Source organism: Furipterus horrens, unplaced genomic scaffold (genome assembly GCF_987537825.1).
Source record: "Furipterus horrens unplaced genomic scaffold, mFurHor1.1.pri manual_scaffold_13, whole genome shotgun sequence".
NCBI classification, from domain to species: domain Eukaryota; kingdom Metazoa; phylum Chordata; class Mammalia; order Chiroptera; family Furipteridae; genus Furipterus; species Furipterus horrens.
In genome coordinates, this window is record NW_028327183.1 from 31,741,446 (window position 1) to 31,754,969 (window position 13,524).

Consider the following 13,524-nt stretch of genomic DNA (forward strand, 5'->3'; position numbering starts at 1 on the left):
GACCTGGGAATAGTCGCCTCTAGAGCTGGTGCCTTGAAAGGAGAGAAGTACCGTCCTCCGCACAGAGGTGAGGACAGAGATAAGTTGACAGCTAGTGAGACTTTGTCCGCTTGGTGTGTGATAGTTATACTATTAGTAGGGGTCTAGAAATCAGTTTCTGAAATTTTCTTTAAGAGATAGCAGGCACTGTGGTTTATCAGAATAACACTGAGCCAGCCAATGGCGGCTGCCTCACCAGTGTGAGGAATGCAGATGACCCGTTGGTCTGCATCTCACAATAAATCATCCATCGGTATGAATAGTGAGGCGGTATTTCTACAACATGACGAACTTTTAAATTTATGCAAGGACTCTTAAGAAGCGTTTCCTTTGTAGGTGCACCCTGCCATAGGAGAGGCCTCTTGGTCTTTCCCAGGGAAGCCTGTGGTCTGCTGATTGCTTTTCTGATCACACATGCAATCTGGGCTTGAAGGATTTGAAGACTGGCACACGCTATTTTAAAAACCACTTTTTTCCATTCTAATTAGGAGGGAACATTAGTTGACATTCATATCACCCAGTAACTCACAGATATTTATAAAGTGGTACTTTATTAGTGCTTTCTACAGAATTGAACTCAGTAGGAAATATGCATTGCATCTTTTAGTTTTTCTTTTGCTCTATCACAGTGAATACAATAATAATTTTTGCTGTTACGTGCAGTGAGTTTTCCAAATTAAAAAAACGGTCAGCTGGCTTGAACCATGGGGGCTGTGAGAACACTGGCTGTCACAGGCAGTGAGAGGAAGCAGCCTGAGCACAGTGTTTGCACAGTCTTTGTCCTGCAAGGTGGTGGCCACTTGGTTCGTATTATCCGTTGGGACGATAGCTGGCAGCATTCGCCTCTGTTGGGCTGCCCAGCTCACTGCAGTTGTGGAGTGTGATGGCCGGCAGGTTGGCGCACCCTCTCCCTTCCCAGTATCTGGGGGTGCTAAGTGATACCACTTAAACACACAATTAAAATAAACCTTTTGTTCCTGCTCTGTCTCACCCACCCACCCCTTGTAGAAGCCAGAGACCTGGACCCCTGGGAAAAAGTGGAGGCCTTGGATTTGACTCTGGCTGAGTTATTAAGCTTCCCCCCGCCTCAGCCCCAATCAACTGGAAAGTTTTAAGACACATGGTTAAGATTTGTTCCCAGGAAAGCTGGCCTATCTGGAATGATAGGGGACGAATACCAAGTATCTCCAGACTTCCGCTTCTGCTTTACTCTGTTTTTTAGATTTTGTTTTGCTTTCTCCTAGATTGTGTTTGAGAGTCATGCTCCAGTGCTGGAATGAGTCACAGAACCTGCTTTTTATTACTGCTTGCCACACGAGGTCTTTGTGTGCACAGACTCTGGACCTGGGTTCCCTGGGGCATCTTCGCATTGGCTCCAGGCTGTAAATCTGGTTTATGGCTGTTAGCCTCTTAGCTTTGCAAGTGTAGCCTTGCTGGCCGTAGGATGCTTTTCGAAAATGTTGCATCAGTTGGCTTGAACCCTGGGGGCTGTGAGAAGTCTCTATGCCGGGTCTTGCTGAGGAATGATCCCAGAGGAGCTTGCTGTTTGAGGTCCTTTCTGACCATCTGCTAATGGCGATGTGGTTTATGAAAGCACTCAAAATGGAATCCAGGGAAACATACTAGCAATCCATCAGAGGACTTAAGACTGATCATTTGTTTTTGGCATCTGCTGTACAAATGTATGAAAAAGATTTCGGGCTGGTAGATCTCCTGGCCAATTGGTGGTTTGCGAGTGCCCCGGGGCAGGCGTCTCACTCTCTCAGCTCCTCACTTTTCTATCACAAGGAAGCTACTCTTTGAATTAATCTCTAGATTTTCAACCTGGTTGGTTGATTGTGGTAACAAGTTTGATTTAAACATAAACACAAAACAAGGAAGTGACTATTTCTAGGAAGCCTCAGGATTAGTGGTCTTGTTGGTGACCACACACTCAATTAAACTGTTAAAAGCAGATCTTGTAAGTGCATTTGGGGGGTGGGGGGAGTGTTGGGGGTATTGGGGCTTTTTCCTTTTTTTTTTGCATCTGGTTGTATTCTTGGTTGATTTGGAATTTTATATCTAAATATTATAGAAAAGTCCTTGGGCTTCTTGCATTTGTTTTAGGTTTTGCACTAGTTTGGCGTTATCTCAGTTGGGTATTAAATAGTTTCAGAATTGGTAATGTAGAGAGGAAAAACCATGCTCTTAGATCAAGATCCCCTTAGTTGCCTGCTTTATATTCATACCCTAGGCCATTTTTCTTTTGTCTGATAGTAACTGGCTGTGCTTCAGAAGTGTATCGGGGAACCCTGTAAGTGAAGCTGGGAAACTAGCCCGAGCCTGCACCCCATCCCTGAGTGCCTCATGGCTATGTGCTGCCCTTTGGGGAGCCCCACTGTACGTGCAGCTGCAGGCTCACTGTGGCTGCCAGCCTGGAGGTGCTGCTGCTGGCTACTGGCCCGGGAGCTCACTGCATTCCGGATAGAGCTTTCTACATTCCAGAGCCTGTTTGGAAGAGGTACCAAACAGAAAATGAGCAGGAAGAATGAAGAAGTAGCTGAAGGCTCACATCCAGGTGAGCTTTGTCCTGCAGGAGATGGGGCCGTGGTCAGATGACCAGGAGGGAGGCGTAGGTGCCGGGCTGCCCATCCTCTCCCAGCTCTGGAGTCACGGTGTTGGAGCTGGGGCAGCACTGAGGCCTCATTGTGGGGGAGGTCCCTCTGGTTAGGTTTTCTCAGCATGATCTGCAATAGGAAGAAGGGAAAAAGTGATAACTAAGTGGCTGAAAGGTCTTTTCCTCCAGTGGTACGCATGTTAAATGTTTAACTCCTTTCTGAATCACCTAGCAAAACCAAAGCAGTAGAACCATTACCTAGCAAAACCAAAGCAGTAGAAACATTTTAAAGGCATAGCATTTTGAATGAATTTCTAGTGGAGAACCTTTCCTATTTTTATTTTCATTTACCAGCCAGGCTGGTAATGTGCCTTCCTTCGCTATTATAATGCTACACATTTAGATTCTGATGTTTCTTATATTATAATTCTTCATATTTAATTAATTAGCTGTGTAGATCATATAAAGAGTCACTTTACTGGCAATGTTGACAGGGAAAAATTCTCTGTTAGGCCACCATAAAATGCCTTTGGGTTATAGGGGATGGTATGGCTCATTGCCAAAACCAGAGTGCAGGCAGAGCCTTCTCGGAAATAAGTTCCATGATTTTATAAGCTTCCTTAAAATATGTTTGTGTGATTTGACCTTAAATTCACTTATTAACTGATCTTTCAAAATTTAAATCAACTACAAAACTGTGACTGCATTAAAATGCCTAATATTTTAGCTTAGTATTTGAAAACATTGCCTAGATTTTAAGTTCAGTCCAGGATCTTGCAAGCCAGTGCTGAGTTAGGGCATTGCAGCCTGTGCCCCCCCTTTTTACCCACCAAAAGAGCAGATGGCTGTGTGGTTTTGAGAATTCCCTAGCATGTCTGTTGCCTTTCGTCTTCTCCTCATTTTGATTTTTCCTAGTTGTTGTGAGACAGGTTTGTCACCCAGCACAACCTGGACCTGAACCACAGACCTTTACTGAGTGGGACTTTGTGGCCCACATTGCTTTTTCCTCAGGTTTGACACTGGGAATAAACCACACTTGACCTGAGCCAGCTGAACATGAGGTTACCCACTTGGGGAAAGTGGGGGTGGCAGCAAGAACAATATCACACGGACATTCCTACATGGGACTAGTTCATAAAAAGTTCACAGACGCGTATAAGCCAGGAATAAGTCTGCTGACTCAGAGATGCAGGTGCAAATGCAAAGAGCACAGTGCCAGGCTCCAAATCAGCTTGTCACCTGCTCGCAGCTGTGCTGCTCTCAGTCTTAGCCTTGAAAGAGTTTCTTGAAGGACACAGGGCCATCTGATGACACATTGCCGGGTCAGCGTTTCTGCAGTGGCTCCTATGCTGTGCTAGAGGTTTGAGTCTCTATATTCCCAAAGCACAAAGAACTGACAGTTTGCAGAAATGTTGTGAAGATGGGGGATAATGATAAATGGTATAGAATCCTTGAACTTTAGACTCAAAGACCAGGGTGAAGCAGACGGTGGAGAGAAGATAAGAAACTGGCAGCCTTGCCTGTGTCCTGAAATGTTGTGCAATCCTGCAGAGACCCTGCCAGGTCGTGGCGCCATGTTTTCACCCAGTGTTGAGAGTAGACAAGAGCAGTGGAAGCCTCATGTCCATTCCTGGGCTGCCGAAGTGTGGTCACACGTTGGATTTTATTTGTTGGGTCGGGGGGGTGGTGCGGGGCGTGCCTATGGCCACTCCAGAAGAGGCAAAGGGACCAAAAATGAGCTGGCCACTGCTGGACCACAGTGGAGTCTTGCAATGGGCCTACAAAGGCCTCTTCCACCTGCCCAGCCTATCCAGGCCTCCTGGCCAATCTGGAAGAACTGTGTTCTTCCTAACCAGTTAAATATCCTGGTCATGGAGTGCCAGGCAGAATTAACTCAAGGCTTCAGCCCTCTTGCTGTTCTCACAGAGCCTTAGAAGCTCTGCCTGGCACTGAGACCCTCTTTCCTCTCTGTGACCCCCCTCCCCCCCCATTGGTCTCCTCCCCTGCGGTCCCTGGGCCTTCTCGTTCTCTCAGCCTAAGACACCCTTCCTTCCTGTCCCTCTCCCAGAGCCAGGCCACCGCCCACCTCTCCTCAGAGCTTGCCTGAGTCTTCATAGGTGAGCGCACCGGACATTTTCTTGTTCTGAGAATGTAGTTCCCTTTGCTTCACAGTCTGTCTTTGTTCTAGGTCTTGGGGTCCTGTTTCTACTCCTGCACAGAGTAGATCCTTAGTAAGCTCTGGGTTTGATTTTCTGGTGAGGAGAAGTTCATGTGGAGGGCTGCTGTCTGGGAGGGAGTTTGGGAGGACAGTGCAGGGAGTAGTAGGCCCTGGGCGGGAGCAGGGCCAGCTGGGGCCTGAGGTCCGACCCCTAGTCGGGGCTGCCTGGTGGCGCCAGAGAACATTCGGTGCAGGGCATTTGCTTGCTGGCATTTGGTCTTCAGAGAGAGTCAAGCTAATTTAAGATGATTTAGACACTAAATTAAAATTCAAAGAAAAAGCAAATGTCCCTTTCATTAGTATAGACTTAATAGGAAGTACTGTTCGCTTCCATTAGACACTCACTGTGATCTCACAGTGTCATGCGTCTGCAGTTGGCTCATCGTGACCAAATCACGTACTTGTAATTGTACTTGTAACGGATTTGTGCATGACTTTTCAGGGGTGCTTTGTGTGCAATGTATATGAACAAACGTTTTTGTCCACTTGTTGGCGGCTGGCTCAGAGACCCTTCCACTGACTTCGCCATTCCATGGCTCCTTGTGGGAACCTGGATTTGTCTCATCATAGGGCCCAGGAGTGCAAAGGTTCTTTCACAGCTGGCTCAGCCTTGTGAAGAGGGCCAAGGAAGGAGCGTGTGACATTGCGGTCACGGAGAGGCCCACAGCCCATGAGGAGTGCGGTGCAATGGCGTCTGGTGTGGAGGCCTGGCTGTGGGATGGAGCGGGCTATCAGCGTGGGCCTGGCCTGTGTGGCTTCCCCTTCTTTCCACCTGGCCTGTGTCCTCTGCGCTTTTCCTCGCTCACGCCTCAGGTGATATTGTGTTTACAAGAAAGTCCTCTTTCACATGCCCTTTTATCTTCTAATTTACCAGAGAACCTTTTTAACTCTTAACTGCTCTCACTCCTTAACGTTTTCTTCTGAAAACTTACCATTTGAGTTTCCTAAGCTTTCCTCTGGAATTGCCTGGCGCCGGAACAGCCCCGCCAACCCCTGTTAGGTAGACACCAGGAGAACCTGTGTGAAAATACACACAGGCATGTTTCCCTGTTCCTTTGTCCCTCACGACCAATTCCTGTCTGATGGACCCATTGAGGTGCTGGCCTGTTTTTGCACCTGTTTCTCGTTCTCATCAGCATCAGCTCAATTTTCATTTATTTAACAAATATTTATTGAATGTCAGGGATGGTGCTAGACACTGGGGATTTGGCAGTGATCAAAACAGACTCGAACAGACACCCCTCCTCACCACGACCCTGTGCCATCCTGGAGCTCCTGTTCCGGAGTGTGGCGGGGGATGGCGAGGGTGAGAAAATGGCTGCACGAGACGCAGCGTGTGCCTGGGGTGGCCAGGGCTCCAGAGAGGGCCACAGTGGGCCAGGTGGGAATCGCAGCGTCTCCTCTGCTGGCCTCTCTTTCTTGGAGGACGGGAAGAAGGTCAGCAGTGGAGAGGGAGGCAAGGTCAACCAGGTTGGATCCAAGGAGAGGCTACCAGGCACAGGGCAGTGGAGAGCGGGTGGGTCTGCATGGGTGCCTGCTGCCACGGCTTGGGGGGTGTGTAGGCGTGTCACCGACTCCCACCTGCCCTGTGAGTCTCTCACAGCTTGACTGTGCCTTGGAGCTCAGCTCCAACTGCAGTCACCGTCATCACTTATCCTGGGGTGTCCCCTTCCTCATACGTGGCAGAGCCTTAAGGTGTTATCTGGATAGTGACAGTTGGAGCAGACCCATTAGTTCAGTTTGCTCGGTCAATGAAATGTGACATTTTACATGTGAGTTTTGGAAAACGGTCTTTGATGGTTTTGCCCTTTATGCCAAAAAAAAAAAAAAAAAAAAGTAAAACCACCCCCTCCCCTCTGATGGACAGAGGCTTCTAAAACACATCCATGACTAAAATACAGCTTTGTGTCTCCCTTTCTCCAAGCCCCAGGTTTTCCTGGATTAGAGTCCTTTGACGTTCGATCTGTGCTGGGAGTTTATGGAGGAGAGAGCATGTCGGCACGCTTGCTGAAGGGACCTGGGGAGCCTTCCTGGGTCTTAACCTTTCAAAAACCTTTCAGACAGTTTATAATGGAAAAGAGTAGTGTTTTAATAGCAAGCCATTGTTGTCAGCCCAGCCTGTTGGGGACTCAGAAGCCAGGCCCTGCACTTGAAGAAGGCAGTTGAGGAAATGGCAAGCATTGTGTGAATGTCCTGTGGCTGTGTGATGTGGCCACACATTTATACTGTCACAGTCTGGAGGGCAGAAGTCTGACACATGTCTCCCTGGGCTAAAGTTTAAGGTGTTAACAGGTCCAGTTCCCTCTGGAGGCTCTAGGGGAAAATCTGTTTTCTTGATTTTTCCAGCTCCCAGAGGCACTGCATTCTTTGGCTTATGGCCCCTTCCTCCATCTTCCAAGCCAGCGGACACTTTGTCATGTAGCATCCTTCTGCCCCGCTACTGCTGGGAAAGATTTTCTGCTTTTCAAGATCCTTTGTGACTTTGGGCCCATCTGATACTCAGGACACTCTCCCCATCTTGAGACGATCAACTTAATCCTATCTTCAAAATGCCCCTGCCCATGTCAGGACACACACCCACAGGATCTGGGGACATGCACATATTGGGGGCTGTGTTCCTCCAGCATAGCCAGAGGGTGTTAGAATGTGAAACCAGGTTCTCCAGTGGTTTCTGAGAACTTTTTACCATCTTTTACTCTAAAAATTGATTTTATCTGTTCTTCCACTAATAGGTTTCTTGTTAAAGAACTAGAATTCTTGCTTATCAAAACCTAGAATGCTGTTTTAAAGCCACAGATTGTATTTTCATAAGGACTCCAAGGCTGCCTTTCCCAGAGTGGGCAATCCCTCCTCTCTTTGTGGACCTGCACCTTCTTCTTCAGCTCTGATGCTGTTGGGGGAGGCAGTGGGCTGGCCGGGAAGTGTGGTCACTATTGCCCCACTGTGGAAAGCCTGCAGGTGACCCTGGAAGGTAGTTACCATGGGCTTATAATTTGAAGGCGGGGTGGGATGCAACACCCAAGTAAAAATTCTCACAGCTTATGGCAACTGTCATGAATACAGATTCCCCACCCCGACCTCCCCATCCTGGCCTTCCATATAGCAAGGCACCAGCCTGCCTTCTGACTGCTGGAGCACCAAGTGGGCTGGGTGGGAAGTGGGCCTGGACATGGTCGTTCCCATGAGTGGTGGGGTCACCCAGAGCCTGTCCCCAGGGGCCTCACCTGGCCCCCACTTCCAGGCATAGTCCAGGGCGCTGCTGTCTCTGGTTGTCACAGAGGCACATGCATTGATTTGTCTGAAACTTGGTGTCACTCCCTGGGAGTTCTCTTGCTGTCCTTCATCAGCATCTTCTCTCCTGACCACCGCCCCTTATCCAGAAGTCTGCTTGACTCTCTCTGGAGCGTTGAGTTTTGTAACTCACACGTATATTTCTGCGGTCTTTTAAAATCAATGGTCAACTCTTGGGGGGATTCTTCATCTCCCTTGATGTGCAAATGCTCCAGGGGCTCCTGGAAGAGCTGATGAATGTATCTTGCCCACAGGTTGAGTTCATGCTGCCCTCCTGTCCCTCCTGGCTGCCCTCCATGTCTCCCCGCTTGTGAACCCAGAACAGCAATGATTCCCAGGAGGTCTTCAAGTGCTTCACCTCCTGCTCCATGTCCCCCCGTCTCTCCACCCCAGTGTTCTCAGGCGTGCCTTTGCCCATGTCCCCATACTCAATCTTCAGAAACTTGAGTTGGTTGCTTTTTTTCTATAAGGTTTAAAAAGCCATCTTTATGTCCAGTATATGGACGTTTGAGGGAAGTTCCTCGCAGGTATAGTGAACAACCTGATCGCATACATATGCATTCAAATGTGCTCACACCGCACACATACAGTTGCCGATCAAATGTTACTCCAGAATAATTCACGAGACAGATAGACCCCACACCATGGAGTGCAGCCCCGGGTTATCCTTGGTTCACGTGGTCATGGTAGAGTCTGCATGCCTGGCACTCACTTTTGCTCTCGTGCCTTGATGGTGCTGATGGTGTCTGCTGTCTCTCTTCAGGTGCTGCAGGGGGCCCAGTTGATAGCTGTGGCCTCTTCGGACCCTACTGCTGCAGGGGTGGATGGATCACCTCTCCAGGGAAGCGATATCCAGGTCCAGTATGTCCAGTTGGCGCCAGTGACTGACCACACTTCGACAGCTCAGGTGAGTCCCGCCTCTGTCCATGGATCTTCTGCAGGTGTGAACACAGCTTGGGTATTTCTAGTTCTGATGTTCTTCTGGGAGGAAGGTAATTACCATTGAAAGATGCATAATTTGGACATAGGCACTCATTTGGAATTATATATTTTTAAGTGCCTAAAAATGTGTTGGTGAGAAGTTAGATCCTGGCCTAGGTGCCAGTCTTACACTGATTCTTGAGCTATTTTGTCTTATGCAAAGGTTTGTCTATAAATTCAGAGGCAAAAATTAAGTTATACTCAATTCTCCTTTGCAATTGAGGGGACCCTGTTGACCTGAGACCTTGCTGCTCCTCTGTGTGGGGCAGCCTTCAGCCTCTACCCTTTTCCCAAGGGTAGGTTTAGGGGGCACTTGCCTCTGAGCAGCCCTCTGCTTGGGGCGGAAGTGCAGGTTGGCCTGGCTCGCTGTGGTGCTTGCACTTGGTCCTGGGGGCACTGTTTGGCCAGGTTTCCAGCTTCCCACTCCACGCTTCTGGCATGGCAGTCTGCCAGCCTTGTCGGGACTCCACGTGTGTAAGGCTCACCTGTGTTTGTTGCGTGCTTGCTCAGCATGTCTCGTTGACCGTGAGCATTGAGGAGCTTCCCACTGAAGCCTCTCGTAGTCTGGTTTGGCTGGATCTCCTAAACTGCCCCTTTTCCGTGCTCTCCTGGGAGCACTGGGAGCTCCAGCGTTCACATTCCATTTGGACACTTTCTGAAATGTCAGATGAGAGGGTTGCTTCTTGAGACATCTGAAGTGTTCATGGAGCTGCCCCACGGTGAGTGTGCTTGGTGAGCGAGCATCGTAACCTCTCTCTTCAGAGTCCCCTGGGTGTGGGGGACCCAGGCCTGCCCCCATCACCCCATACCAGCAGGGAGAGCTGGCAGAAGCCTGACAGTATGAGTGGGTTCTGTCTGGTTGGTTGTGGTAGGAACAACCAGTTCTAAAGTTAGTGCGTATCCTGTTCCACGAGGGTAACCATAGGATTGGTACTGAGAGGGCAGCAGGTCTGCTGGAACAAAGCACCGGGCCACTGGGGCTGTGGACGGCACATGTGCTGGTCGCCTGAACTCTCACACCTCGTAGGCTGTAGGTGTCAATCACTCTCTTCACTGCTGGGCTCAAGACAAGTGCCACTGCGTTGCAGGGGCTTTTACAACAACCATGGGAGTGCTGGGGAAGGCCATGCGTCTGTGGCAGCTTCAGAGCCCCCTGCCCACAGGGCCCTGTCGGTGTTCTGATGCAGTGGGCTGGGGGCTGGCTCCTGCCCCGCCCTCTGACTCATTCCACTGCCCTCTCCTTTCTGCGGCCCAGCACTGGTGAGCCTTGTGCATCTTGATGCCATCAGCCTTTGACATTTAGATTAAAAGCCCCAAATTTCCAGGTGGTCCCCCTTCCCTCTCACCCTCTGCTCTGGACTGTGCTCTCCATAGCCATTGGAGGAAAGGAAATTCTCATTGGGTTTGCCTGCAGCCTCGTAAGGTGGGTGCTGAGGAGCGGGGCTCCTTGTAGCCAAGTACTTTGCCCAGGGTGACCCTGGTGACCAGGTGGCTGGCTGGGTGAACTCAGCAGTCCTGTAAGAACTTAAGTTCTTACTCTTCTGATTCACAGCAAGGCCCCAGTTGGCCCAGAGTTTGGGAAGGTGTGTCCTGAAGAAGCTGTGCTTCCCACCCATCTGGCCACTCCCACAGCGCAGGCGCTTCCCACTCTGAGGGGCTTGGGCTTTCACTCAGCAGGGACCACGGAGGCTCCTTCCACTCTGGAGACCAACTGAAAAGGATGAGACGTGGGCTGGAGCCAGGGAAGGGTGTGTGCATGTGGGAAGTTGAATTCTCCTGACCAGCTTTTTGTCTGACCCCGACATTGTTGTGGAAGGGCCCTGTGTAAAGGCAGTTCACTTCCTGCCGCTGGGCAGGCACAGCAGGGCACAGGTGTGTGTTCTCCAGGCCCTGAGGCTGTGTGCTGGGTCCTCTGACTGGATGGGGGGCTGTGGTCAGCCTGCAGATTCCAGAACTGAGGAAAGCTGTGTCCGTCTTAGCCCCTGCCACCATGGCTTCCTGTCAGTGTTCCTTGTCTCGATTCACACCTGGCAGGTCTTGAGACCCATTTAATAAGGAGGAATAGCAATAGGGCAAAGAATGAGATGCGCGCTTACTGCCTGGCCTGGGGCCTCGCTCCTCCCTCCCTCCGCCTGCAGCCACCAGCACTGTCTAGTACACTCTCCCTGGTCCGGACACTTGTGGGAAGGCCCCACCCCCACCTGTGTCACAGGGTATCCCTTTCTCGTTGCTCTTGCCCAGTCCCTCTGGGGGCTCTGTAGACTGTGCCGACGACGCTTGTGCTGAGTGCTTCATCTGGCAGTGGGAGGCCTCTGCTCTGAGGAAACGCTGTGTAAATGTCGTTTGATGTGTGTACAGTGCTTCAGAAGTGCAGCCTTGCACTGCAGCAGGGGTTGCAGCGCCAGCCCCCATATCCAGGGACTTCCGCCCTCTGGCTTCTGTGGCTTTCCTTGCCTCTTTCTTTGTGGTGGCCATGCCAAGCCCCTCCAGCTAAACTTCCTGCCAGGGAAGTCAGGAAGTGCACCTCTGAGGGGCTAATCTTTGTGACATCACCTTTGACGGATGGCTTAGGGGACCCTAAAAATGCCAAAATCTCCAGTTGGGTCCAATTCTGCATGGTCAAGATGGATGATGGGTGACTTATTTCAAGATTGTATTTTTTTCCTTTAACATACATAAAACTGTGAATATGCATTTAAAATGCACTTAATATCTGTAACTCATTGTTTAGAACTTATGTCTTTAAAGAGAGAGAGGTAGTTGTCCCTGAAGTGTTTTTTGGGGGGAACAGTTTTTATAAGAGAAGGCAAAACGGTAACTGAAATTTTAGGCAAATAGGTTAGGTTAAGGAAGTGTTAACTATTTCAAGAGTATTCCCTAGCGATAGCAGTGGGTGAGAATAGGAAATCAGCACCTCAGGCTTTAGGGAGGCTTGTGTGGGAGGGTCAGTTGGGACCTGGGCAAGTAGAAGGCCCCACAAGGAGAGACCACAGCCTGGGTTCAGCAGAGCTGCTGCCAAGCGGGTCAGGTTCTAGGAGAGTCATCGCTCAAGGCAGGGGAGAAATTCGGATCCTCCCAGCTCTGCTGTGTGTTTGCTGTGTGCATGGAAACCCCTGATGTTTGTGACCAGTGAGTGTCCTGGCCTCGAGTTGGTGGGTACTTTTATAGAAAAGCCCTCCTCTCTCCCCTCTTATAGACGGCTGAGACCCTGCAGCCCACGCTGCAGCCTGAAATGCAGCTTGAGCACGGAGCCATCCAGATCCAGTGATGCAGGATAGGCCGCCCGACCACAACAGGACCCAAGATGGAGCCGCACCGCTCTCAGCGCCGGCTTCAGCCAGCCTCCCAGGTCTCCAGGCTTTGCACGGAGGTGACTGCACGCATTCGGTTCGAGTGCATCCTGAGCCTCGACCACAGGGGATAGTGTCCCAACAAGTAAACGGATGAGAACAACAACCACTGCCCCCACCAGAAGACCCCTTTCGTTTGAGTCGCACTGTTGGTATCTAGAGAAAGAGTGGGGAAGCACAGTGTGGATTGCATTAAGTACATGCAGAAAATCAAGAACCACAATATTTTTCTCTGTTTAAACAGCCTTTTTTAATTTGCTATGGTGTTTATAACAAAAAAGAAAATTGAAAAAAAAAAAGAGTAGCAGAAGCCTTTTGCTGTGTGCTCTGTTCAGTGTAATGAAAATAGGGATTTGCAAAGACAACTAACGATTTTGATGGAAATATTGCTTACCTACTTTTCTAGGGGGAAATGCTCTCAACACTGTAATTAAGCATTTCTAATGAAATAAAATGTATTTATGACCACAGCAGCTTTAATGTTATTTCATTTTAAGACATGGTTTACCGCCAGCCTCACTCCTGGAGGGTACTCAGGGGTCACCCAATAAGCCCTTTTAGTTGTGCTGACAGTACTTGTGGGGTTCTTGCAAAGGAAGGGTTCTGACTGTTTCCATCATCCGACGTAATGGGCCTGGAGTGTCTGCTCCCCCAAATGCAGAGAGCGCTGCCTGATGGAGCATCCCCTTGGACACAGAAGTGGGAGTCTGCTTCAGTATTGTAGGTGCGTCCCCCAGTAACCCATGCTGTTGAATGACACCGATCCTTTCCAACTCCAGAAAGTTATAGCTTCAGGGCTTCTTAGAGAAAGTCTTGTCCAGAGGAGCCTGCCTCCTCAGCTAAAGTTAAAAATCAAGGGCAGAGGAAGCAGTTCCAAACATAAGTGCAGAGGTAGTCTGCATTACACGTGACTAGCATGTGGGGTCTGCTTCTGTCACACCATCTTAGCAGTTATGTTAGTGGGGTTTGTGAAATTCCCACAACAAAATCGTATTCACTGACTTAGACTATGATTGCTCAATTCGTTTTCTGGGAAGCATGTAAAATTG

General features: G+C 49.6%; 1 protein-coding gene across 1 annotated transcript in view; it reads left to right on the top strand.

The window, feature by feature from the left end:
- Window positions 1-12,943, top strand: part of BANP (BTG3 associated nuclear protein) — a 130,128-nt gene extending 117,185 nt beyond the window's left edge. Inside the window, exons 12-13 of the mRNA XM_090259613.1 lie at window positions 8,908-9,051; window positions 12,322-12,943. Coding sequence (XP_090115739.1) covers window positions 8,908-9,051; window positions 12,322-12,393 — 216 coding nt within the window. The 3' untranslated portion in view covers window positions 12,394-12,943. The remainder of the gene's footprint in view (window positions 1-8,907; window positions 9,052-12,321) is intronic.
- The last annotated feature ends 581 nt before the right edge of the window (window positions 12,944-13,524 follow it).